This window comes from Camelina sativa, chromosome 8 (assembly GCF_030686135.1).
Source record: "Camelina sativa cultivar CO46 ecotype springtype chromosome 8, ASM3068613v1".
Taxonomy (NCBI): domain Eukaryota; kingdom Viridiplantae; phylum Streptophyta; class Magnoliopsida; order Brassicales; family Brassicaceae; genus Camelina; species Camelina sativa.
Genome location: NC_141887.1, coordinates 22,909,178 through 22,933,037, shown reverse-complemented (window position 1 = coordinate 22,933,037; position 23,860 = coordinate 22,909,178). Strand labels below are relative to the sequence as shown.

Below are 23,860 nucleotides of genomic sequence, written 5' to 3'. Positions count from 1 at the left end.
GTTAATATAAATACCTTGAAGAAATATTTCAATTGGTAACCATCTATTTCCGGTTAACAAAATAATAACAGAGTCATTATTTTCCGGTTTTATGGCCAAGACTTCTTCGATTGCTTCGATTGTTACTGCTTTCGTTTATACAATATGCTTTGAGCTGAAGTTATAAACATAATTCATTCATAAATTTTCTATTTACCAAAAGGAAAAATATCTCAAGACCACAAGATAAAATGCATAGTGATTATCTCAACTCCGTGAAGACATCGCCTCTCATTGACATTGTTGTACCACTTTCAGATGGGGATTGACTTCCAGTGAAAGCAGGAGCATTAGGTAAACGAATAAGTATGGGCTCACTTCCAAGCCAAATTATCACAGAACTCATGGTTGGTCTCTTTGCTGCATTCTCTTGAACACACAACAAACCAATCTTGATCAACTTGATGATCTCGTTTCTCGGATGCTCTATCAAGAGAGGATCAATTATAATCTCAGGCTTTCCTTCAACCCATCTCTTCCATGTCTGCACTAACGAGAATATATGTTGTTACTTCTTGTACACAAGAGGTTTGAAGATTGAAAACTAATGGACCAAATAAGACTGAAATGTGAAGTAAGCTTACAAAAGCAGCAAGTCCTTCTCCTTCGTAGCTTTGTTTTTTTCACCACTTATCATTTCTAAAAGCATGACACCGAAGCTATAAACATCAGATTTAGCTGAGATTTCTCCGCGATTCAGATATTCGGGAGCCATATAGCCACTGCATATGCAACCAATAACGTTTATACGTCTGCAAGACTCTGTTTTAAGAACAGAGCATTTAAATATGTTTACAAGACTCTGTTTTAAAAACAGAGCATTGAGCATTTAAATATGTCTACAAATTTGATTGATATGTGTCTTACCGGGTTCCAGCTATTCGTTTAGTTTCAGCTCGAGTCTCGTCAGTGTCAAACAACCTCGCTGTTCCAAAATCTGCAACTTTAGGGTTCATCTCAGCGTCTAAAAGTATGTTGCTCAACTTCAAGTCTCTGTGAATGATCTTCAGATGAGAATCTTCATGAAGATAAAGAAGACCTCGAGCAATGCCTTCTATAATTTTGAACCTTACCTCCCATGTAAGAAGCGAACGCTTTTCTTCATCTGTAGAGTTTAAAGAAACAATGTTATGCTAAAAGTATCTAGAACTACAATAAATGCCATTGTCTTTTGAAAGCTCACCGAAGATAAAGTTATCAAGACTTGCGTTAGGGACAAACTCGTAGACAAGAATCTCTTCACCTCCTTCATTACAGAACCCAAGAAGCTTAACCAGATTCCTATGTTGGAGTCTTGTCAAGAGTGAAACCTCATTCTTAAACTCCATATCTCCTTGTCCTGAACCTTTTGTTAATCTCTTCACGGCTACCTCTTTCCCGTTTGGAAATGTCCCCTGAAACCAATTCTCAAGATACTTTTAAGTTACCCATAAGTGACTTAAAGTTGATCAAGAACTAGGGAAAATGTTATTATTACCTTATAGACCGTACCAAATCCACCTTGGCCAAGCGTATTTTCAGAAGCGAAGTCATCGGTTGCTATTATAATCATACCAAGATCAAACCGTAACATGAATTGACCATCAGAATCAGAGTACTCCGCACCACCAACTAAAAAAGAAAAAAAAAAAAAAAAAAAAAAAGAGAAGAAGAATAAATAAGCCTTACTCTCTACATCATAGGATTGAAGCAAGGTACACTTACCATTTTTTATATTTCTCCTCTGAGCATTTACTTGGATGAAGCCAATAAACACCAAAATATTAATGAATGTAAAAACAGCGATTATTGCGATAATTCCGCCAAATCCAATGCTCCTTCCTGCAAATTACTAACCCTTTTTAGTCTTTTTTTTTTTTTTTTTTTTTTGTTCAAAACTTTTTCTAGTCTAAGAACCTCTTTACAAGTTGTGAGGCAATACTCTAATTCATTTTGTTTTACCTTTCTTGTCTGTTTTAGAGTTCTCCTTTTCCTGAACATGAGGTCCAGGAGGAGGCGCAGGAACTCTTGTTACATCATCAAAAGCACCATGGAAAGGATATAAATCCCACCTGAAAAAACAGCTTGGAAAACTAGCCATGCCTCCTTCTCTTCCTAGATACTGTTTTCTAAAATATATCACGCAACCTTCCAAACATGTACTGCAATCTTCAGAAGTTATGTCGGGTGTGCATTGCATCAGCATGTAAACATCTTGAAAATCCGTGAACCCGGCTTTTCCGGCACTATAGTACTTAAGTACCGAGGAAGTTTTAGCCTTCGTGGCAGCCTTGAGGGTCCGATTAACCATAGCTTCCCACTGTGGTACGAAAAGTGTCATCATTTTAGATGGCTCGATGATATCTTGACTTGGCGATACAAAAGGAGGACTGAGCTTGAGGCTCCTAAAAGTTGAGTGGTTTGAGGAACGAACAAGACAAGAAACAACTTTCTCGCCACCCCACATGAACGAATCCTTGCGGCTTTGGCATTCTTTTTGTGTATCCTGAGACAATGATTGGACGCAACTGAAACAAGCTTCTTGGTCGTAGCCTCTTGCACAGATGGCAAGAGCATAAACTCTGTCGGGGTATTGGCCGAATGAAGCGTTGTAGAATCCGCGGTTAGCAACGACTTTTTCAGCAAGATCAGAGAAGAGTTTCTCGCGGTTCTTAGGGTAGCTGCTGTTACGGTTGTATGAGCTTTCGAAACACTCTACGGAGTTAACACCATGGAGTGTTTGAAGGACAAAAAGAATAAAAGACGAGAGGTATATCATCAAAGCAGGGCATTTCCCCATTTTTGTTTGTTAATGGTAACAACTTTTTTTTTCTTTTCTTTCTTTCTTATTCATGTACTACTTCGTTATGATTTTTAAGCTCGTTATATTTATATAGCCAGAGCATGCCGGCTTTGACATCTCAAATGATGCTAAAGCACAAGCAAATGAAATGACCACGTATTGGTTTTGTGAGACGTTAACGTATTAAGAAGTTTTGGCCCCAAAAAAACATTGAGAAAATGCCGTATTAATTGGTTATTTCGAAAGAAGCCAACAACAGTGGCTGTTATGAAGTTTGAAGAAAGCACATAGAGCCAACAAGGATAGCCAATGAAGTCAGGTTTTACTTGTAGCTCAACAAGGACATCCGATGAAGTTAACTGAAGACTCACATAAAGCCTCTATATATAATATTTTTGCTGTCTATTTCATCACATTCAGATGTAATTGATATTATCCTATTATACATGATAATCAATCAATCGAACCTAAGCTACATGCATCCCATTCGATCATAATAAATACCGCGACTCTATACGTGACAATTCTTTCTACAACACATTTGAGACCATGACGAACAGTTGTATCTACAAATTTTTTGCTGGATTTCTCGTACTGTGTAAATTATACTATTCTTCTCCATGTAGCCCTACCACATGCACATCCATTTCATTCAATAACAGCTTTTGTTTTTGGCCGCGTGACCAAAAAAAGTCTTCCCCCTTCTAGGTCGAAAGTAGTATTGAGGCAAAGATTATCACAAATTTTTTGGAATTCGCCGAAAAAAAATAAGATATGATTAAAAAGTTATCAATTTGATAGACACTACCAATACAGCTTTATGGACGTCCACAAGAGTTTCATAAAAAAAAAATGGTATTTGTAAAATGGTTATATAAATAGAGAAAAAGTCATAGAAAGAGTTAATTATGAGATAAGCATTTTTTTTTTCCAGAAGTATTGTTCAGTTGGGACTTTCTGTACGTGCTTATGGATTTAAGCATTTATTTGGCTATAGAATGACATATTTATCCTTCTTTTAATTGATGAAAAATTGAGACATTTTTTTTCCTCTTGACGGAAGAGATGAGACGAAGAAGACAATATTGTAAATGAGATGATGATGAGATCCAGTGATGAAGATGGTTGCGCGGTGGTGAGAAATACAAGATTAATAACGATTAAATCTCGAGTTTCCACTTATGAACGGCGCCAACGACGATGGTGAGCTCCGTCCTAATGAACAGCGGCAACGACAGTGATGAACTCCGCCTTTATGAACGGCGGCAACAACGATGCTGAGCTCCGCCTTAATGAACGGCGGCAACGACAAACGGTGAGCTCCGTCCTAATGAACAGCGGCAATGACGACGGTGAGTTTCGCCTTAATGAACGGCGAGATGGTCGCTTGTCCTTAAACGATTGCCGACAGTTCCTTTCACGATTTCTCCAAAATTTGTCAATTTGCAAATATGTAATTTCCAAATTTAGTTTAGATCTGAAATTTGTTTGATTCGACTAAGTTTATTATAGGAACCCTTGGGTTCACTAAACATTATCTTCTTAGGGTTTAGTTATTTTAATTCAAACGAAATTAATTAAAATCATTGAGTTTATCGGAGCATGGCAATGGTGGTGCCGGAGACGTTTCCTGGTTTTGGTCGGAAGAGAAGAAAGCAAAGAGGAGACAGAGAGAATGATAGTTTTGTCTTTGTATGTTTAAAAAAAGCCTAAAAATGAAAGCATGGAAAGAAATGCCTATTTTGAAAGATTTTGCCAAACAAATGCCTATTTTCACAATAATCCCTATAAAGAAATGAAAAAAGGAAAACTTATAATAAACGCGAGAAGGACCAAACAGGTATTAAAAACTAAGAACAAATGCTATCTACTTGAGCACTCTTGTTAAATGTCCAAACCTTAAATTGTGCTTCTGCGTATCGTTTACTTTCTATTTGACTAGGCAACCCTTATCGCACGCATACGGCATCCTTTTACATTGAGGTATAGAAGTCTTTATTTTTGCGTCCTTTACATTGCTCCACGTTCCTCGCTCTCAGAATGGTAAAGCGGATAAACTAGCGCGTCGTGTTCGCTCTGTTCCGCACTTAGTTACTTATGTAAACAATGTCCCTTCGCATTGGCTTGTTTGAACCAATCTTATTCTCTGTTGTAAAAAAAAAAAAAAAAAAAAAAAAGTCTTTATTTTTGCTCGTGTGGATGCATAGATACCTTCATAGAACATAAAGTCTTTCCTCGTCAGGACCACGACTAATAAGAAAAATATTGCATATCCTCGATTCTCTATTGGGGGCAATTACAAACTTTAACCAATTTAGCTAACTTAGTCTAGTGACATAGCACATTTAAATCACATAAAACAAGTTTGTGCGTGACTCCGCTTCCTTTTACGTGGATCCGTCTTTGGTGTCATCGGAAAGAGTTGGTGGAAAAAAATAATCCAAGTAATCAACTTTTCACTTAATCATAGTTTCCGAAGTGGTGTCTTTAACAACACTCCAATATTTATAGGTTTTGGGTCATGTTTGTTTTGATGTCCATAAATTTTTTTTTCCATTCATTATTTGTTCTAAAACCATGAAATATTTTGTTGACCTAAAAAAAGTATGCTTTGTGATGGAGCTTAGGAAATGAAGATTACATACATTAATTTACTATTTATGCTTTGAGATGAAACTTAGGAAAATATCTAAAGACCACAAGATAAAATGAAAGGTTTCTTGATCATGCTAATGACCAGGACCACAAGATACAATGTATAGTTTGCTTTCGAAAAAAAAAATCTGATAATCTGATTTAAACCTCAACGACAACTCAACTCTGTGAAGACATCGCTGCTCATTGACATTGTACCACTTTCAGATTGGGAATGACTTCTAGTGAAAATAGGAGCATTAGGTAATGGAATGATGATAGTTTCACTGCCAAGCCAAATTATCACAGAGCTCATGGTTGGTCTCTTTGCTGCATTCTCTTGAACACACAACAAACCAATCTGGATCAACTTGATGATCTCGTTTCTTGGATGCTCTATCAAGAAAGGATCAATTATAATCTCAGGCTTTCCTTCAACCCATCTCTTCCATGCCTGCACCAAGAAAGAAAATATGTATTATTACATTTTGTACATAAGTGGTTTGAAGAGTAAGAACAAAATGGATCAACCACTGATATGTGAAGAAGCTTACAAAAGCAGCAAGTCCTTCTCCTTCAAAGCTCTTGTTTCTTTCACCACTTATCATCTCTAGAAGCATGACACCAAAGCTATAAACGTCAGATTTAGCTGACATTTGCCCATGATTCAGGTACTCAGGAGCCATATACCCACTGCATATATGCAAACAATAACATTAGTTCATAATTGTTTAAATGCCTGCAAGACTCTGTTTTAAAAACAGAGCATTTAAAAATGTTTCTTACCGAGTTCCAGCTATTCGTTTAGTTTCAGCTCGAGTCTCATCTGTATCGAACAACCTAGCTGTCCCAAAATCTGCAACTTTGGGGTTCATCTCTGCGTCTAAGAGGATGTTACTCAACTTCAAGTCTCTGTGAATAATCTTCAGCTGAGAATCCTCATGAAGATAAAGAAGACCTCGAGCAATGCCTTCTATAATTCTGCATCTCATCTCCCATGTAAGAAGTGAACGCTTCTCTTCATCTGTAAAGAAACATTTGTATTTTGCTTAAAAGTTCTAAAACTATCCAAATTGGCAGCTGTTTTTCGAAGGCTCACCGAAGATAAAGTGGTCAAGACTTGCGTTGGGGACAAACTCGTAGACAAGAATCTCTTCATCTCCTTCGTTACAGAACCCTAGAAGCTTAACCAGATTCCTATGTTGGAGTCTTGTCAGTAATGAAACTTCATTCTTAAACTCTATATCTCCTTGTCCTGAACCTTTTGTTAATCTCTTTACCGCTATCTCTTGCCCGTTTAGCAATGTCCCCTGAAACCGGTTCTCAAGATTTGTTACTCATCCCGTCATCCGAGTCCGAGATCAAGATCAATCAACAACTCATTATCGTGAAAATGTAATTACTACCTTATAGACAGTACCAAATCCACCTTGGCCTAGCGTATTATCAGAAGAGAAGTCATTGGTTGCCATAATGATCATACCAAGATCAAACCGTAACACAAACTGACCATCAGAATCAGAGTACTCTGCACTACCAACTAACAAAAAAAGAAAACAAATAACCCTTAATTACTATATCATCACTCATAAGGTTGACTGAAGCAAGAAATTAAAGGTACACTAACCAGTGGTTATGATGTTGTATAATTTTTTCTTCCGTGCATAGACTTTGATGAAGCCAATAAACACCAAAATATTAATGAAAGTAAGAAGCACAAATATTACGATAATTACACGATACCCAATGCTCCTTCCTGCAAATTATTTAACCCCTTTTAGCCTGAGAACCTCTTTATCATACTTACAAATTTTATGGCAATGCTTTAAAATTTGGTTTACCTTTCTTTTCGGTTATAGAGCTCTCCTTCTCCTGAGCCTGAGGTCGAGGAGGCGCAGGAACTCTTGTTACGTTATCAAAAGCACCATGGAAAGCATATAGATCCCACCTGAAAAAACAGCTTGGACGATAAACCTCACCTCCTTTTCTTCCCCAAACCTGTTCTTTAAAAAGCGTCACGCATTGTCCCAAACATGTCTTGCAATCTTGGGAAGTTATGTCGGGTGTGCACTGCATCAGCATGTAAACATTTGGATACTCTGTGAACTCGGCTTTCTCGGCACTATAGTATTTAAGTACCGACGAATTTTCAGCTTCCGCGGCAGCCTCGAGGGTCCGATTAGCCATTGCATTCCATTGTTGCTCGAAAAGAGTCATGTTTTTCGATGGCTCGATACTATCTGGACTTTGGTATCTAACAGCAGGTCTAAGCTCAAGGTTACCAAAAGTTGAGTGGTTTGAGGTACTTACAAGACAAGAAACATTGTCTTCACCGTCTTTGTCCCACGTGAATGAATCCATGCGGTTTGGACAACTCGTTGTCGTAAGTATACCCTGAACGGCACTTTCAACACAACTGATACATGCTTGTTGCTCGTAGCCTCTTCCGCATAGACCAACAGCGTGAACTCTGTTGGGACTTTTGCCGAGTGAAGCGTTGTAGAATCCACCGTTGGTGGCGACTTTATTTGCAAGAGTAGAGAAGAGATCGCGGCGATTCTGAGCGTAGGTGCTATTACTGTTGAATAAGCTTCCGGTACATCCCACAGCGTTAACAACTTCGAGCTTTTGAAGGACAAGAAGAAGAAAAGACGCGAGAAAGAACATCAAAGCAGGTTTATTCCCCATTTTTTTTCTTTTTCTTTTTCTTGAACTACTTCGTTATTGTTAAGACTTGAATAGATAATCAGTTATTGAGCAAACGAGTATACTATATAACTAGTTGACTTGATAAAATGTGTATTGGTCAATTTTTATTAATTTGTGTACTAGGAAAGTACGTAACACGCGGATACGCGTAGGTTTTGCCAACGCATATTTTCTCTCATGTCCATATATAATTTAATATATGTTATTTAGAGATCTCCATGATCAAATTTTAGTATATGTATTTGTGTTTTCTTTGTAGAGCTATAACTAAAATACGTATGATACGTTATGGAGCCATATGAAAAAAAAATTATTTGTACGTTTAAGACAATTACAGTATAGTTGCGTGTAGTGAATTGAGAGAATGTTTACTACAAACAAAAAAAGACTTTTTTTACCCACAAAACTTAACTTTGAAAAACAAACAAATTTAGCGATTTTTTAAGTAGTTCTTTTAATTATTTTTTTCAAGTCAAGTAGCAAATTAGAAATCTTATAAGTCTTTGGTCGTAACTGGCAACGGTGGCCAAGTAAGAAGAGTAGTACAAAGTTCTTAAAATCCATTATTTATAATAATTAAATTTCCCTAAACTATCGAAGAAAGAAGCGTGGAAGTATCATATCAAAGACCAAGACTCTTCACTTGAAGTGGACGTAGAAGTTTGAATTATTGTTATGTTCGTAATCTGTTTTGTTGTGTTCGAATTAACAAATTTTATATCGTATCCACTTTCTCTTTTTTTGTGTAGAAAATTATATATGTTAATATGTGTCCCTAGGCTTGTACATATCAAGATTTATAATTATCATTATTAACTATAGTGTGGATTTTAATTAGCAAATTAGAAAACTAATTGTCCCTAGGCTTGTATGTGTCCATATTATATGGTAACGTAAGTTATCATTAATTAATAAGATTTTAGTTTTCAAAATGAGATGCAGAGCAAAAAATGAAGACATTGAGCTTTGAGCTAAGATTTATGAGAATTCACTATAATAACTTACTAATTGCCAAAAGGACAAAAATATTTAAACACCACAAGATACAAAGATAGGTTCCTTGAAGAAGGTTTTTTGTGAAGTTTGCTTTCGATACCAACATTTTGATCAAATGATTTTTAACTCAACGACAACTCAACTCTGTGAAGACATCACCGCTCATTGACGTTGTACCACTTTCTGATTGGGACTGACTTCCAGTGAAAGCAGGAGCATTAGGTAAAGGAATGATGATAGTATCACTGCCAAGCCAAATGATCACAGAGCTCATGGTTGGTCTCTTTGCTGCATTCTCTTGAACGCACAACAAACCAATCTGGATCAACTTGATGATCTCGTTTCTTGGATTCTCAATCAAGAAAGGATCAATTATAACCTCAGGCTTGCCGTCAACCCATCTCTTCCATGCCTGCACCAAGAAAACATGTGTTGTTACTTATTGTACACAGAGGTTTGAAGATTAAAATAAAAAATGGAGCAAAGACTGATATGTGAAGTAAGCTTACAAAAGCTGCAAGTCCTTCTCCTTTATAGGTCTTGTTTCTTTCACCACTTATCATCTCTAGAAGCATGACACCAAAGCTATAAACGTCAGATTTAGCTGAGATTTCTCCGTGATTCAGGTACTCAGGAGCCATATATCCACTGCGTATATGCAAACCAGTAACACTATATTCATGACTGTTTAAATGTCTCGAAGACTCTGTTTTTAAAACAGAGCATTTAAAAAAATATTCCTTACCGGGTTCCAGCTATTCGTTTTGTTTCAGCTCGAGTCACGTCAGTGTCAAACAACCTCGCTGTTCCAAAATCTGCAACTTTAGGATTCATCTCAGCATCTAAAAGTATGTTGCTCGCCTTCAAGTCTCTGTGAATAATCTTTAGCTGAGAATCCTCATGAAGATAAAGAAGACCTCGAGCAATGCCTTCTATAATTCTGAACCTCATCTCCCATGTAAGAAGTGAACGCTTCTCTTCATCTGCAGAGTTTAAAGGAACAATGTTTTGCTAAAAGTTTCTAAAACTATAAAAACAAATATGTGCCTGTCATTCGAAAACTCACCGAAGATAAAGTTATCAAGACTTGAGTTAGGAACAAACTCGTAGACAAGAATCACTTCATCTCCCTCGTTACAGAACCCAAGAAGCTTAACTAGATTCTTATGTTGGAGTCTTGTCAAGAGTGAGACCTCATTCTTAAACTCCATATCTCCTTGTCCTGAACCTTTTCCTAATCTCTTGACCGCTACCTCTTGCCCGTTTTGGAATTTCCCCTGAAACCCATTCTCAAAATCTATTTACACCTAAAAGACCTTAGTTGATAAAGAACACAGTACTAGGAACAAAATTATTTTATTACCTTATAGACAGTACCAAATCCACCTTGTCCAATAGTATTTTCAGAAGAGAAGTCATTGGTTGCCATTAAGATCATACCAAGATCAAACCGTAACATGAATTGACCATCAGAATCAGAGTACTCTGCACCACCAACTTTACAAAAAAAAAAAACAAAACAGAAATAAGCCTTACTCTCTACATCATAAGGTTGATTGAAGCAAGTTAGCCTTACCACTATTATATTTTCCCCTCCTTGCAAAGACTTTAATGAAGCCAATAAACACCAAAAGATTAATGAAAGTAAGAACCACAAATATTGCGATTGTACTTCTTCCTGCAAATTATTAACGCTATTTAGTCTGAGAACCTCTTTATCATACTTACAAAATGTGCAATGCTATAACTCATTTGATTTACCTTTTTTATTTGTTATGCAGCTCTCCTTTGCATGCGTTGGAGGCCGAGGAGGCGCAGGAACTCTTGTTACATTATCAAAAGCATTGTGGTAAGTATATAGATCCCACCTGAAATAACAGCTAGGAAGACTAGCCATGCCTCCTTTTCTCTCGAGATAATCTTTTCTATAATTCATCACGCAATCTCCCAAACATTTTCTGCAGTCTTGAGAAGTTATGTCGGGTGTGCATTGCATCAGCATGTAAACATCTGGAAACTCCGTGAACCCGGCTTTTTCGGCACTGTAGTACTTGAGTACCGAGGAAGTTTCAGCTTTAGTGGTAGCCTCGAGAGTCCGATTAACCATTACTTCCCACTGTCGTTGGAAAAGGGTCATGTTTTTAAACGACTCGATAAGATATGGATTTGGACATATAACGGAAGGTCCAAGCTGGAGGTTCCTAAAAGTTGAGTGGTTTGAGGAACGTACAAGACAAGAAACGTCGTCATTGCCTCCCCATATGAAGGAGTCCATGTGGCGTTGACATCCTTTTTGTGTATCCTGAGTATCCTGAGCTAATGATTGGACGCAACTGAAACAAGCTTCTTGGTCGTAGCCTCTAGCGCACATGGCAAGAGCGTAAACTCTGTTGGGAATTTGGCCAAGTGAAGCGTTGTAGAATCCGCCGTTAGTGACGACTTTATCAGCAAGAGTAGAGAAGAGTTTCTGGCGATTCTGAGCGTAGCTGCCGTTGCCGTTGAAGGAGTTTCCGAAACACTTTACGGATTGAACACCATGGAGTGTTTGAAGGACAAGAAGAATAAAAGAAGAGAGGTATATCATCAAAACAGGGCATTTCCCCATTTTTGTTTGTTAATGGTAACAACTTTTTTTTCTTTCCTTTTCTGTATTTTACGTATATACGTTATGTTGTAAGAAGTTAGATGTTGAGCTGTGTTCTATATAGATAGAGGTGAGATGAGAAAACGAGTATTAACTTGACTTGCAAATCGATAAAACGGTGAATTTTCAAAGATGGAAAAATGCCAACAGGATATTTCAATTAAACAAAATGTGGTCCAAATTTATAGTATTTGTTATTAATAATAAGAAGGAAAAGGATAGCTAACTACCTAATGTATAACAAGATACATATTAGTATGAGGAATTTTAAAAATGTCATTTTTTCATACCCCTTTTCAAAATTACCTTATTTCTAAAAATAAAAATAAAAAATGTTTTTAAAATTTATACTCAAATAAGTGTGTAATCTGATAAAACACACAAACTACCTTTATATGTATATAAAATCTTACAAACAGCTTATAAAAACTTTATAAAATTTTATTAAATACCTTGTAAGAACTTATAAAACTTTACAAACACTTGGATCAAGTCGCCAAGTAATAGTTATTTTAATAAGAGGAATTTTAAAAATGAACAGCTAGAGACATTTTTGAAAATAGACACACTAAAATGAGAATTTCTCAAAACTTCTCTATTAACTTTAGAAATGTAACATCATGAATTTCCGAAAGTTTATGTGTTTCCCTAAGATATGTTGATATTTAAATAAAACAATATATTAACTTTAGATATGTGTTTCAACTAATTTTATAAAATCAAATTTCAAATACGAGCGATTAATTTTAATTTAATAAAAGATACATGATATGTATGATTAGTTCTGAATTTGTTTTTTTTTTTGTTATTCTATGAGATAATTGTACTTATTCCAAATCTAGTTCTATATTTATTTTTGATGGTATACCAAGTACCAAACTACAAATCTGGGGCTATACTTCTAATTGTATTTATCATATATATATATATATATTTTGATAACTTAGGGTAAATATCTAGGTGTATGGAGGACTAGAAGACTAATTTTTTAGGAAGACGTAGCCCACGGATAAACCTTTTTCTTTGAACATTCAAATGGATTGAAAGTAATGACTCATATCCATGTGGTCTATACTCTATACTTTTATCATATAATATTAGTAGAATTGTATTTTGTAATATTTTCACCGTAAAGTGCTGGATTCTGTTTGATATATAGTATTTTTCTTTTTTAAAGTACTGTAAAGAAAACGATTATGTTAAATATGAATTTGAAATGTAAATTGTAATGAGGAAGAATTATTATTTGTATTTTTTTGGTTTAAGAAGAAATTGTTTTTGTGTTACAGGAATTCTTAATATGTTCCATTTGGTCTAAAGTGTATGTGAGGCATAATTATGAAAACGACTACGATACAGGTTTACTAAGGAAACTACTAAATCTGACCACGTTGCAGAAGAATCTCCAAAAAGGGTTTTGTAATCTTCGACTGTTTCAAATATCGTCGCATGTAAACCCTTCATTAACAGTTTTTGCATGAAAGTAAAAATCTAAAATGAAGTAATAAACTTAATCACTTCGTATTATTTAAGTTTATCTAGAAGCTATTCCAAAACCTTTCAATACGGCTGTGTAAAATATTCTTCTTGTCTTCATGTAACCCGGCCCTTACGGCATACACATTTGACATTTTCATAATGTATATACATTTTTTGTTTTTGGTCGCGGGATAAAAAAAGACTCCGCATGCTTGGTCTAATAACGATGCTTCGGAAATATAATATATCCACTCTTTATATAAAACTATTTTCGAAATGGTAATAAACAGTACAGAGTGGCGGATTAAGACCGACAAAACTAATGTAATACGCGGAATCATCCAACTACCAAAAATTGATGAAATAAACGGCTTCACGACGACAGTTGTTCTGATACGTACAAACAATTTTATCTGCTTCACATCACATTCATGATAATTCAGTTTTGTTAATAAAACACTTGATATTACGAACGACGGATAGGATCTACTTACAAAACTTTAGAACCTTGAATAAATTTTATGTCCAATAATATATAAAGAAAGTGCACTTTCCGAAAATCAAATCACATACCTTATGTAAAAAAAATTTATATGAATAATATAGAATATACTTTTTTTTTGAAATGAAAATAAAACAATTAATTATAAAAAACGAAACATAACGAATATGTTGGAAGTTTCCTAGGTCCAGTGATTGATCAAGAATTTATTAACTATTTATACACTAAATGTTTGGGGTTTGAGCTCCAGTAATCACCTTTTTTTAGATTAATGATGCAAATTTTATGAGAACGTCTAGAGTGCTACACGAAGAATTTGTTTGTCGTGTGTTACGGAGAAAAATTGCATCGTAGTAGTAAGTATTTAATCAGTTCATAAATTATAAGAATAAGTCCTTTTCTTATTTACTCTACGCCCTACAAACACGCACATCTTTTCTATTTAAGTAAAAGTTATACGTCTTGGTGGCTTGGACTTCATGAAACCTAAAGTCTTCTCTATTGGTACGGAATAGAGAACATCTGCGATTCTCTATGCACACATTGAGAAACACGATACATATGAAATGGCCAAATGGGAAAATGGAATGACAATTTTAAAACTTAAGTTTAGTGGCGTACGTCATTTATTTATTGAGTAATAAAAGGGACAAATATAGAGAAAGTAGAAGTATATAAGGCAAAAGAGGCAAATCTTTGGAGTAAAAGAGATAAACTTACCAAATTAATTTTACTAATTGCCAAATTTGGAACAAATCTTTTTGTCGTAATCGTTTCTTGTTGCAAATATTATTTGAGTTGTTATCTGTAAGAATATGAGGACGATGTTCGCAATATTGAGAGAGAATCTGTCCACGCTGTTTTGTTTTTGTTTTTTAATATAGAGAACCCAATGGCAGACGCAGAATTATAAATCATTTGTTAAGAAAAATCTTTCTATATTATATAAAAATTTAGAGATGTCCATGAATCCATGATCAAATTTTATCATTTGTATTTGTGTTATCTTTGTAGAGCTTAGAATATAATTGTAATGCTCCTAACATAAAGTAGCATGATACGGATTCGAGCCCCATATGACAAATTTTTTATTTGTAAGTCTAACACAATTTATATTATAATTGCTTGTAGTAAATTGAGGATGTTTATTACTAACAAAAAGACCTATTAGTATGACATCAGTACGAGAACGGTTCGAGGGTTCTGAGTAGTGTCGATCGATACTATGTGGAAATGTCAGTCAACACAATTAGGGTTTCTAGGAAATGTCGAGCAGGTGTCGGTCGACACCAACATTCATCAGATGTCGGTGTAGATCGACACTAGTTGGCAATCGGTCGACACAAACCTTCAGCAGACGGCTGAAGCTTGCTTTTCTTGGTTTGATTGTGTTGTTTGTTGTTTGTTGAATATTGGTTTCTCAATTTTTTTTGTGTAAATAGTCCAGTAGATGGGACAATTGTCTCACTGAGTATTTGTGATGCAGGTAAAGGCAAAGTATGATTATGAAATCAAGGTAATGAAGACGAAAATGTTCTAGTGGCTTGTTGATGTGTTGTCTGGATTCTGTTAGGTTACTAGAGTTGAGTCGTTAGAATGTTGCTAGGTTGCTGATTCCATGTTTAATGATTTTGTTGGATTGATTTATTACGGTTTTCAGACTGCGGTTTTCTACTAAAGATACGTGGAATCATGTTCGAATTACTGCCAACACGGTGACTTGGCATAAGGGTGTGTGGTTTACTCATGCTACTCCAAATTTCTCCTTATGCGCATTGTTGGCGGTACACGATAGACTTTCCACGGGGGCTCGAATGACTTAGTGCTCGGATGCCTCGTCGGGAATCTGTGGTCACTGCAACGCACACCTTGAAACACATGATCATCTATTTTTCGCATGTGATTACGTCTCTGATATATGGGACGCTCTTGCAAGAGGTCTTCTCACTTCAAATTTTTCAAGTGATCGGTCAGTCATCATTGCCTATATCTCGCAGCAAAACTATGATCGAGTCGATATGTTCTTGCTTCGGTATGTTTTCCAAGCTGTCATTCATACAGTTTGGAGGAAGCAGAATGGAAGACGACATGGTGAAGCTCAGAACTCTTCAGCCCATCTCATGGGGTGGATTGACAAGCAACTCAAGGATCAGATTACAATTATTCAACACCTAGTGAATCACCGGTACGCGAATGGTTATCAATGCTGTTTTCACTCTCGAATGCAGCATTTGTTTCTTTTTGATTGTCTCAATGCTCTTTCTATCCATAATTCTTTTTCCATTCCGGAACACCAGTTATAACAATGTTATTTTTTAATATAATTTAATATTAAATTTGAAGAAAAAGAGTAACAAATTTAGTAATTTTTTAAGTGGCTTTTTTTTTTTAATTTGTTTTTAAGTCAAGTAGCAAATTAGAAATTTTATAAATCGTATCGTAAGTGGCAACGGTGGCCAAGGCCTAACAAAGACCAAGACTCTTCACCCTGAAGTGGACGTAGAAGGAATATTTTAAATTATTGTTATGTTCGTAATCTATTTTGTTGTGTTCAAATAAACAAATTTATTTTGTTCAACCTTTTTTTTAATGACTAAAAGTTTATACGTCCGTAGGCGAGGTCCATACAATATGATTTAACTCTCTTTCAGAGCACATCTCTTGAAAAACGAATTGAACCCGTGAGTTCCAAAGTCTCTACTCTAGAATCAATAACCAACTCTCAAAAACACAAACAAGAATTTAAGAACACAAGAATAAAGAATCACTCTCTTTATTAGCCTTAGAAAACTCTCTCAAAAAGTAAAGCTTTTTTATTCTCCAAACATATAAGTTATGCCACAACTTTAGCATCTCCTTATATATAAAAGACCTAAACATGTTCCCCTAATCTTTAAAGGAAAACTTATTTTTTCTCTTAATTTCCTTTTCTATTATATTTAGACAACTTCTAAATACAATCTCTAATTTTCCTTAAACCATAACTTGTTTAGCTTGATCTCCAAGCTTCTGTCAAGCTTACTCCAACATTCTTCCCCTTAAGCTTGACTTTATCCTCTTCCAAATCTTAAACACCTATAGACTCCCTCATTTTTCTGAACTTGATCCTTCCCAAAGCTTTTCGTAAGGATGTCAGCCTTTTGTTATGTTCCAGGAATATGCTCCACCTCTATTTGTCCATTCTCAACACATTTCCTTATAAAATGATATTTCCGGTGTATGTGTTTGCTTCTACCATGAAACACTGGATTCTTTGTGAGAGCTATTGCTGATTTGTTATCCAGTAAGATTGTGACTTTCTCACTAGACGACCCGGTGACTTCACTAAGCAAATCCTGGAGCCAAATCGCTTGTCTCGCCGCTTCAATCCCTGCCATGAATTCTGCTTCACACGATGATAGTGCCACGATATCCTGCTTCTGCGAAACCAAGATATTGGACTTCCTGCAAGAAAAAATATGTGATCGGTTGTACTCTTGCCGTCATCTGGATCAACATTTGTAGCTGTTGTCGCTGTAGCCTAATAGTCTTGGTACTCTTGAGACTGAGTGTGTGAATATTAACCCAAGAGTAGTTGTACCTCGTAAATATTTTAGATATTTTTTCATTGCAGCTCCATGTGACACTTTAGGGCTCTGCATATACCGTCTCAATACTCCTACACAAAATGTTAAATCTGGTCTTTTATGAAGAAGATATCGTAGACAACCAACATTCTTTTTGTACCATGTAGCATCAATCTCTTTTTCGTTTTCCAACTTTGACAGCTTCAATCCTTCTTCTATCGGTGTGTGAACAGGATTACAAGTCTTCATCCTTGATTCTTCCAAGATCTTTTATGCATAACCATTATGTCTTAACGTTATTCCTCCTTTAAATTGACACACTTCAATTCCAAAGTAATATGTTAGCTTCCCAAGATCACTCATCTCGAATTTGGGTGCCATCTCTTTCTTGAACTCGCCGATGTTAGTTCCTGAGACGAATAAATCATCTACATACACCACCACAATAAGAAGACTTCCCTTTTCCTTATTTCGATATACAAACGGTTCTTTAAAGCATTTTTCAAACCGTAACCCCACAAGTATTTGATTCAGCTTATTATTCCAGGCTCTTGGAGCTTGTCTCAAACCATATAATGCTTTGTTAAGCTTATAGACCTTGTCTACACATCCCCTTTTGACAAACCCTTCTGGTTGCGTAACATACACGATTTCTTGTAACTCGCCATGTAGAAAAGTTGTCTTCACATCAAGATGATGTATTTCCCATCCGTTATAAGCTGTTAAGTTAACAAGAAGCCGTATTGTCTCAATCCAAGACATTGGAGCAAAAAATTCTTCGAAATCGACTCCATATTGTTGAACATAACCCTTTGCAACTAATAGAGCCTTGTACTTGTTGATACTGCCATCAGAGTTTCTCTTGAGTTTGAACATCCACTTTAAGCCAATCAGCTTTACTCCCATCGGTAACTCAACAAGATCCAAAGTATGATTCTTATTAATGGAACAAATTTCATCTTCACAAGCGAGCATCCATTCTTTCGTTTCTTTTGCTTCCAAGAAATCTTTCGGTTCATTGTTCAAACATAGAAGCAACATCTCTCCTTCTTCTTGGGCAAGTAAAACATAATCTTCTAGGTATTTTGGTATGTTGATCTGTCTTGTTGTTCTTCTTAAAGTAGGTTGAAATTCTTGTTGAACTTCCACAACATTATCTGTATCATACTCATGTGTATCACCAACATCTGACATGTCACTGTCTTCTTCGTTGATCTGCGGCTCATGATCTGTATTGTCACTAACTTGTATTGAGTCATCACCACTCACTTCTTCTTGAATTCCAAGATTACCAAAATCTCGAAAGATAATACTAAAACCTCCACCATGATCTTGATTGTTTTGATTCTAGTTCAAACCCTTAGTTTCATCAAATACTACATCTCGGCTCACTACTATTTTCTTTTTTTGCGGGTCAAGTAATCGATACGCCTTCGAAATTGGTTCAGTTTCTAGGTGAACAAGCATGCGTGAACGATCATTCAGCTTCTTCAAATCTTGTCTGGCTACCTTTGCATATCCAATTCAACCAAAAATCTGGAGATGATCGATGCTAGGTTTCTTATTGCGGAAGACCTCATATGAGTTTTGTCTTTGAGTTCTCTAGCAGCTATCATGTTCAACAAGTATGTTGAATGCCTCACCGCTTCTCCCCATAAGTAGTTTGGTACATGCATATGCTTCAGAATGCTCTTTGACATTTCCATTAATGTTCTATTGCGTCTCTCGACAACACCATTCTGCTGCGGAGTATATGGAGCAGTAAGTTGACGCTTAATACCAGAGATTTCACAAGAAAAGTTAAATTCTTGAGATACAAACTCTCATCCTCTATCTGTTCTGAAGGTTTGTATATTCGCTCCTGAGTCTTGTTCCACAACTTGTTTCATATTCTTGAATTTCTCAAAAGCCTCACCTTTTTCTCTCAACAAAGCTGTCCACATGTATCGAGAGTAGTCATCAATGAGAACGAAGACATACTTATTACCATCAATTGTGTGTGGTGAAATCAGACCACAAAGATCTCCGGTGTATGAGCTCAAGCATCTTACCAGCTTGATACGAAGTGGCTTGAGGAAAAACTTTTTGGGTTTGTTTTCCTAACAAACAAGATTAGCATACTTCCTTTTCAAACTCAATAGTTGGTATCCCTTGAACAAGTTCCTTTTGCACCATCAATCGTAGTGTCTCCATGTTGACATGTCCTAGTCTCACATGCCATCGATTTGACTCTTTCATTGTTGTCAAGTGTAGAGAAGCAGTGTCTTTTGTTCCCATACGAACTTTCTATAAGCGATTTCTCGATATATCAGCTTTAACAAGTAGCTTGCCATCACGATCATACATTGTTAAACATTCTCCCTTCATTCGGATATCACACCCAACTTATGTTGTTTGTCCTAGACTTATGATGTTACTCTTTATATCGGGAATGAAATACACATCAGCCATCCTCCTCGGTTTACCATTCATGTCTACAAACGAGATTAATCCTTTTCCTTTGATATCAATCTGAGAGTCATCACCGAATCTCACCTTACCTGTAACAGAGTCGTCGAGAGTTTCAAAGTATCGTCGACCGCCGGTCATATGATTGCTAGCCTCGTTATCAAGGTACCAAAAATTCTCTTCTCCAGTGTTTGTTTTATATTGACTTGGGATGCAAGTGTTTTCGTTTAGCTACACCACCTCATGTATCATAAGCACATCGGCACCTTGTGTATCATTATTGTCATTCTCTTGTACTTCTTGCAGTTTTAGCAAACGATCAGGACAACTTGAAACAAAGTGACCTGTTTTGTCACATCGAAAACACATTACTTTCGATAAGTCTCTTCCACCTCCTCCTCCATTAAAACGTCTGCGATCTCGTTCTCTGTAGTAGGAGCGCCCTCCACAGCCTCTGCCCCTAAAATAAGTGTTGTAGTCACAAGAAGGCTGGTTGGTGTATGGTTCCATGTTGGCATACATCAATTTACTTTGATCTTCTTGAATTTCTTCGTCCTCAGAGATACATTCCTCATAGGCTTTGAGATGCCCTATGATTACTTCAAAACTTGTTTTATTAAGATCCAAGACTTGTTCGAGAGAAGCCACAATGTGTATATATTTCTTACGAGAAAGACTCTTAAGAAACTTCTTAACCAGCTTGGATTCTTCAAAAATCACACCTAAAACAGCCAATTTTGATGAGATCTCAGATAACTTGCTGCCAAATTCATCAATTGTCTCAGAGTCTTTCATCTTAAGACGGTCGAACTCAGCTGGTTAATGTTTGTAGTCGGGCTTCTCTAACTCTCTCAACTCACACATGTCTTGCTTTGATAGCTTCCCACTCTCTTTATTAGCCTTAGAAAACTCTCTAAAAAACTAAAGCTCTCTTGTTCTCCAAACTCATTAGTTATGCCACAACCTTAGCATCTCTGTATATATGAAAAACTTAAACATGTTTCCTTAATTCTTAAAGGAAAACTTCTTTTTCTCTAAATTTCTTTTTCTATTATATTTAAACAACTTCTAAATATAATCTCTAATTTTCCTTAAACAATAACTTGGTTAGCTTGATCTCCAAGGAAAGATGTTCATTATTGTCAAAGAGATATCATAATACTGTATGGCAAAGTTAGTTATCACTATAAAGTAGGTAAATTAAAACAGAAGCAAAAGATGAAGATACTGTGGTTTGAGCTGAAATTTAGGAAATAAAGATACAATGGAAGGTTCCTTGAAGAAGGGTTATTGTGTAGTTTGCTTTCGAAAACAGTATTTTAATTAAATTATATATAACTCAACGACAACTCAACTCCGTAAAGACATCTTCATTCATTGCTCTTGTAGCACTTTCGAATTGGGATAGACTTCCAGTGAAAGCAGGAGCATTAGGTAAAGGAACGATAATGGTCTCATTGCCAAGCCAAGTTATCACAGAGCTCATGGTTGGTCTCTTTGTTGCATTCTCTTGAACACATAACAAACCAATTTGTATCAACTTGATGATCTCTTTTCTTGGGTCCTTCATCAAGAAAGGATCAATTATAATCTCAGGCTTTCCTTCAACCCATCTCTTCCATGTCTGCACCAAGAAAATGTAAATGTTTTTACTTTCTCTACAGAAGTTGGAATAGCGATATATAAATGGAACAAAGACTGATATGTGAAGAAGCTTACAAAAGCTGCAAGGCCTTCTCCTTCGAATCTTTTGTTTCTTTCACCACTTATTATCTCTAGAAGCATAACACCGAAACCATAAACGTCAGATTTAGCAGAGATTTGTCCGTGGTTCAGGTACTCAGGAGCCATATATCCACTGCATATATGCAAACCAATAACACTAATTAAGTCATGACTGTTTGATTCATTTAAATGTGTCTTCAAACTTGATTTATATATTTCTTACCGGGTTCCAGCTATTCGTTTTGTTTCAGCTCGAGTCACGTCAGTGTCAAACAACCTCGCTGTCCCAAAATCTGCAACTTTAGGGTTCATCTCAGCGTCTAAAAGGATGTTACTCAACTTCAAGTCTCTGTGAATAATTTTCAGCTGAGAATCTTCATGAAGATAAACAAGACCTCGGGCAATGCCTTCTATAATTCTGGATCTCAACTCCCATGTAAGAAGTGAACGCTTCTCGTCATCTGCAGTGTTCACAGAAACATTTTCATACTAAAAGTTTCCAAAAATATACGAAAAATAACAGCTACTTTACCAAGGCTCACCGAATATAAAGCTGTCAAGACTTGAGTTGCGGACAAACTCGTAGACAAGAATCACTTCATCTCCTTCATTACAGAACCCAAGAAGCTTAACAAGATTCCTATGTTGGAGTCTTGTCAAGAGTGAAACCTCATTCTTGAACTCTATATCTCCTTGTCATGAACCTTTTGTTAATCTCTTCACTGCTATCTCTTTACCGTTAAATAGTGTCCCCTGAAACCGGTTTAAAGATCGGTTAACTATTCAAGACAAAGATCAATCAATAAGTCATTCGTATTAAAAATGTTATTACTACCTTATAGACCGTACCAAATCCACCTTGGCCAAGCTTATTTTCACACGCGAACTCATTGGTTGCTGTTAAGAGCATACCAAGATCAAACCGTAACATAGATTGACCATCCGAATTAGAGTACGCTGCACTACCACTGCTTATGTTGTGTGATTTTCTTCTTCGTGCATGGACTTTGATGAAGCCAACAAACACCACAAGATTAATGAAAGTAAAAACAACAATTATTGCTATAATTCCTCCATCTCCTATCTTTCTTCCTGCTATACATCTTTCCTTTTCCTGAACCGGAGGTCTAGGAGGCGCAGGAACTCTTGTTAAATTACCAAAAGCACCATGGAAAGGATATAGATCCCACCTAAAAAAACAGCTCGGGAGATTAACCTCGCCTCCTTGTCTTCCCCAATACCATTTTTTAAAAAGCGCCACGCATTCTTCCAAACATGTCTTGCAATCTTGGGAAGCTATGTCAGGTGTACACTGCATCAGCATGTAAACATTTTCATACTCGGTGAACTCGGCTTTTACGGCACTATAGTACTTAAGTACCGACTTTTCAGCTTCCGCGGCAGCCTTGATGGTCCCATTTGCCATTGCATTCCATTCTTGTTCGAAAAGGGTTATGTTTTTAGATGACTCATACTTCAGACTAAGTGGACTTGGGGAGCCAATAGCAGGTATAAGCTCGAGATTCCCAAAAGTTGAGTGGTTTGAGGAGCTTACAAGACAAGAAACATCGTCTTTGTCGTCTCTCTGCCACGTGAACGAACTGCGCTGTTGACAGTGTTGTATTATATCCTTTGTCGCTTTTTCGACACAACTCATACAAGCTTGTTGCTCATAGCCTCTTGCGCAGAGGGCAAGAGCTTGAACTCTGTTGGGACTTTCGCCTAGTGAAGCGTTGTAGAATCCACCGTTGGCGACGACTTTTTCAGCAAGAGTAGAGAAGAGATTCTGACGATTTTGGCCGTATCTACCGTTAAAGTAGCGTCCGGTACACCCGACGGCATCAATGACTTCGAGATTTGGAAGGACAAGAAAAAGAGAAGAAGCGAGGATGATCATCAAAGTAGGGCATGCCCCCATGTCAAATGATACAACTTAAAAAAAATATACTATATTTTAATTTTGTTTTATTTTGTTATCGTTAAGATGTAATAGATCTTAGAGCTTTGTTATTGTATTTATATAGTAGATGAGATGAGAAAGAGGTTACACATTTAACTCCACAAAATGTGTATTGGTCAATTTCGTTTAAATTGGAATACTAAACATGTGATCCCCAAGTATTACGTACTTTTCGAGCTCCAAACCTTTGTTGAAGTTGTCAAGTCTATGATTTTCGTATGCAAGGGACACTGCAACTTTTTTTTTTCCTCATAATATAAGGGACACTGCAACTTATATCATGGTTAATTAAACAAAAAAAAATTGTCGTTAATTGGAATATTAGTAATAGTTGCAGAGAAACTTTTCCGTCAATACAAGGAAAATTTAAATTAGA

At 36.3% G+C, this 23,860-nt stretch overlaps 3 protein-coding genes, 1 long non-coding RNA gene and 2 pseudogenes across 9 annotated transcripts; 1 reads left to right on the top strand and 5 right to left on the bottom strand.

Moving 5' to 3' along the window:
• Positions 1 to 87: 87 nt before the first annotated feature.
• Positions 88 to 2,885, bottom strand: LOC104707602 (cysteine-rich receptor-like protein kinase 40). Of its 2 annotated transcripts, XR_015564119.1 has the most exons (8): positions 1,981 to 2,885; positions 1,744 to 1,860; positions 1,517 to 1,650; positions 1,223 to 1,433; positions 1,113 to 1,144; positions 907 to 1,032; positions 624 to 761; positions 88 to 523 (listed from the first exon to the last, which is right to left on the bottom strand). XR_015564119.1 is itself a non-coding variant. In XM_087462360.1 (5 exons), exons 1-5 carry the CDS (start codon positions 2,816 to 2,818, stop codon positions 903 to 905), a joined length of 1,542 nt encoding a protein of 513 aa, XP_087318486.1. In that variant the 5' UTR covers positions 2,819 to 2,885. The 2 variants fall into 2 exon arrangements, 1 of the variants encoding a protein (XP_087318486.1); XM_087462360.1 differs by lacking the exons at positions 88 to 523; positions 624 to 761 and having other exon boundaries at positions 903 to 1,144.
• LOC147940349 (cysteine-rich receptor-like protein kinase 40 pseudogene) lies at positions 242 to 754 on the bottom strand (annotated as a pseudogene).
• On the top strand, positions 1,974 to 3,300 carry LOC147940348 (uncharacterized). The gene is made up of 2 exons (XR_015564122.1): positions 1,974 to 2,833; positions 2,916 to 3,300. It is a non-coding gene; the product is annotated as an uncharacterized LOC147940348 (long non-coding RNA).
• A 2,106-nt stretch (positions 3,301 to 5,406) lies between these two features.
• LOC104707601 (putative cysteine-rich receptor-like protein kinase 39) lies at positions 5,407 to 8,207 on the bottom strand. The gene is made up of 7 exons (XM_010423977.2): positions 7,297 to 8,207; positions 7,083 to 7,211; positions 6,862 to 6,995; positions 6,555 to 6,765; positions 6,242 to 6,479; positions 6,010 to 6,148; positions 5,407 to 5,909 (listed from the first exon to the last, which is right to left on the bottom strand). The coding sequence occupies exons 1-7, from the start codon at positions 8,141 to 8,143 to the stop codon at positions 5,625 to 5,627; spliced, it is 1,983 nt and encodes a 660-aa protein (XP_010422279.2). The 5' UTR covers positions 8,144 to 8,207; the 3' UTR covers positions 5,407 to 5,624.
• A 922-nt stretch (positions 8,208 to 9,129) lies between these two features.
• Positions 9,130 to 11,864, bottom strand: LOC104707600 (cysteine-rich receptor-like protein kinase 40). 4 transcript variants are annotated; one of them, XM_010423976.3, is made up of 8 exons: positions 11,391 to 11,835; positions 10,922 to 11,276; positions 10,737 to 10,838; positions 10,524 to 10,657; positions 10,227 to 10,437; positions 9,906 to 10,143; positions 9,670 to 9,808; positions 9,130 to 9,572 (listed from the first exon to the last, which is right to left on the bottom strand). In XM_010423976.3, exons 1-8 carry the CDS (start codon positions 11,763 to 11,765, stop codon positions 9,288 to 9,290), a joined length of 1,839 nt encoding a protein of 612 aa, XP_010422278.2. In that variant the 5' UTR covers positions 11,766 to 11,835; the 3' UTR covers positions 9,130 to 9,287. The 4 variants fall into 4 exon arrangements, with proteins under 4 accessions (XP_010422278.2, XP_087318321.1, XP_010422277.2 ...); XM_087462195.1 differs by having other exon boundaries at positions 10,740 to 10,838; XM_010423975.3 differs by having other exon boundaries at positions 10,922 to 11,864.
• A 9,101-nt stretch (positions 11,865 to 20,965) lies between these two features.
• LOC104707599 (putative cysteine-rich receptor-like protein kinase 39) lies at positions 20,966 to 23,442 on the bottom strand (annotated as a pseudogene). Its single transcript, XR_015564035.1, has 4 exons — positions 22,360 to 23,442; positions 22,067 to 22,277; positions 21,748 to 21,985; positions 20,966 to 21,657 (listed from the first exon to the last, which is right to left on the bottom strand). The product of XR_015564035.1 is annotated as a putative cysteine-rich receptor-like protein kinase 39 (transcript).
• Between the last annotated feature and the right edge of the window lie 418 nt (positions 23,443 to 23,860).

Coding starts and splice junctions, on each gene's coding strand:
- LOC104707602 (XM_087462360.1), bottom strand. CDS start 2,818: ATGGGGAAATGCCCTGCTTTGATGATATACCTCTCGTCTTTTATTCTT. Junction 1,651..1,743: donor GAGGAGAAATATAAAAAATG/GTAAGTGTACCT, acceptor TTTCTTTTTTAG/TTGGTGGTGCGGAGTACTCT. Junction 1,145..1,222: donor TCTTGATAACTTTATCTTCG/GTGAGCTTTCAA, acceptor TAAACTCTACAG/ATGAAGAAAAGCGTTCGCTT.
- LOC104707601 (XM_010423977.2), bottom strand. CDS start 8,143: ATGGGGAATAAACCTGCTTTGATGTTCTTTCTCGCGTCTTTTCTTCTT. Junction 6,149..6,241: donor AAACGAATAGCTGGAACTCG/GTAAGAAACATT, acceptor GCATATATGCAG/TGGGTATATGGCTCCTGAGT. Junction 5,910..6,009: donor GAGAAGGACTTGCTGCTTTT/GTAAGCTTCTTC, acceptor TTCTTGGTGCAG/GCATGGAAGAGATGGGTTGA.
- LOC104707600 (XM_010423975.3), bottom strand. CDS start 11,765: ATGGGGAAATGCCCTGTTTTGATGATATACCTCTCTTCTTTTATTCTT. Junction 10,658..10,736: donor GAGGGGAAAATATAATAGTG/GTAAGGCTAACT, acceptor TTTTTTGTAAAG/TTGGTGGTGCAGAGTACTCT. Junction 10,144..10,226: donor TCTTGATAACTTTATCTTCG/GTGAGTTTTCGA, acceptor TAAACTCTGCAG/ATGAAGAGAAGCGTTCACTT.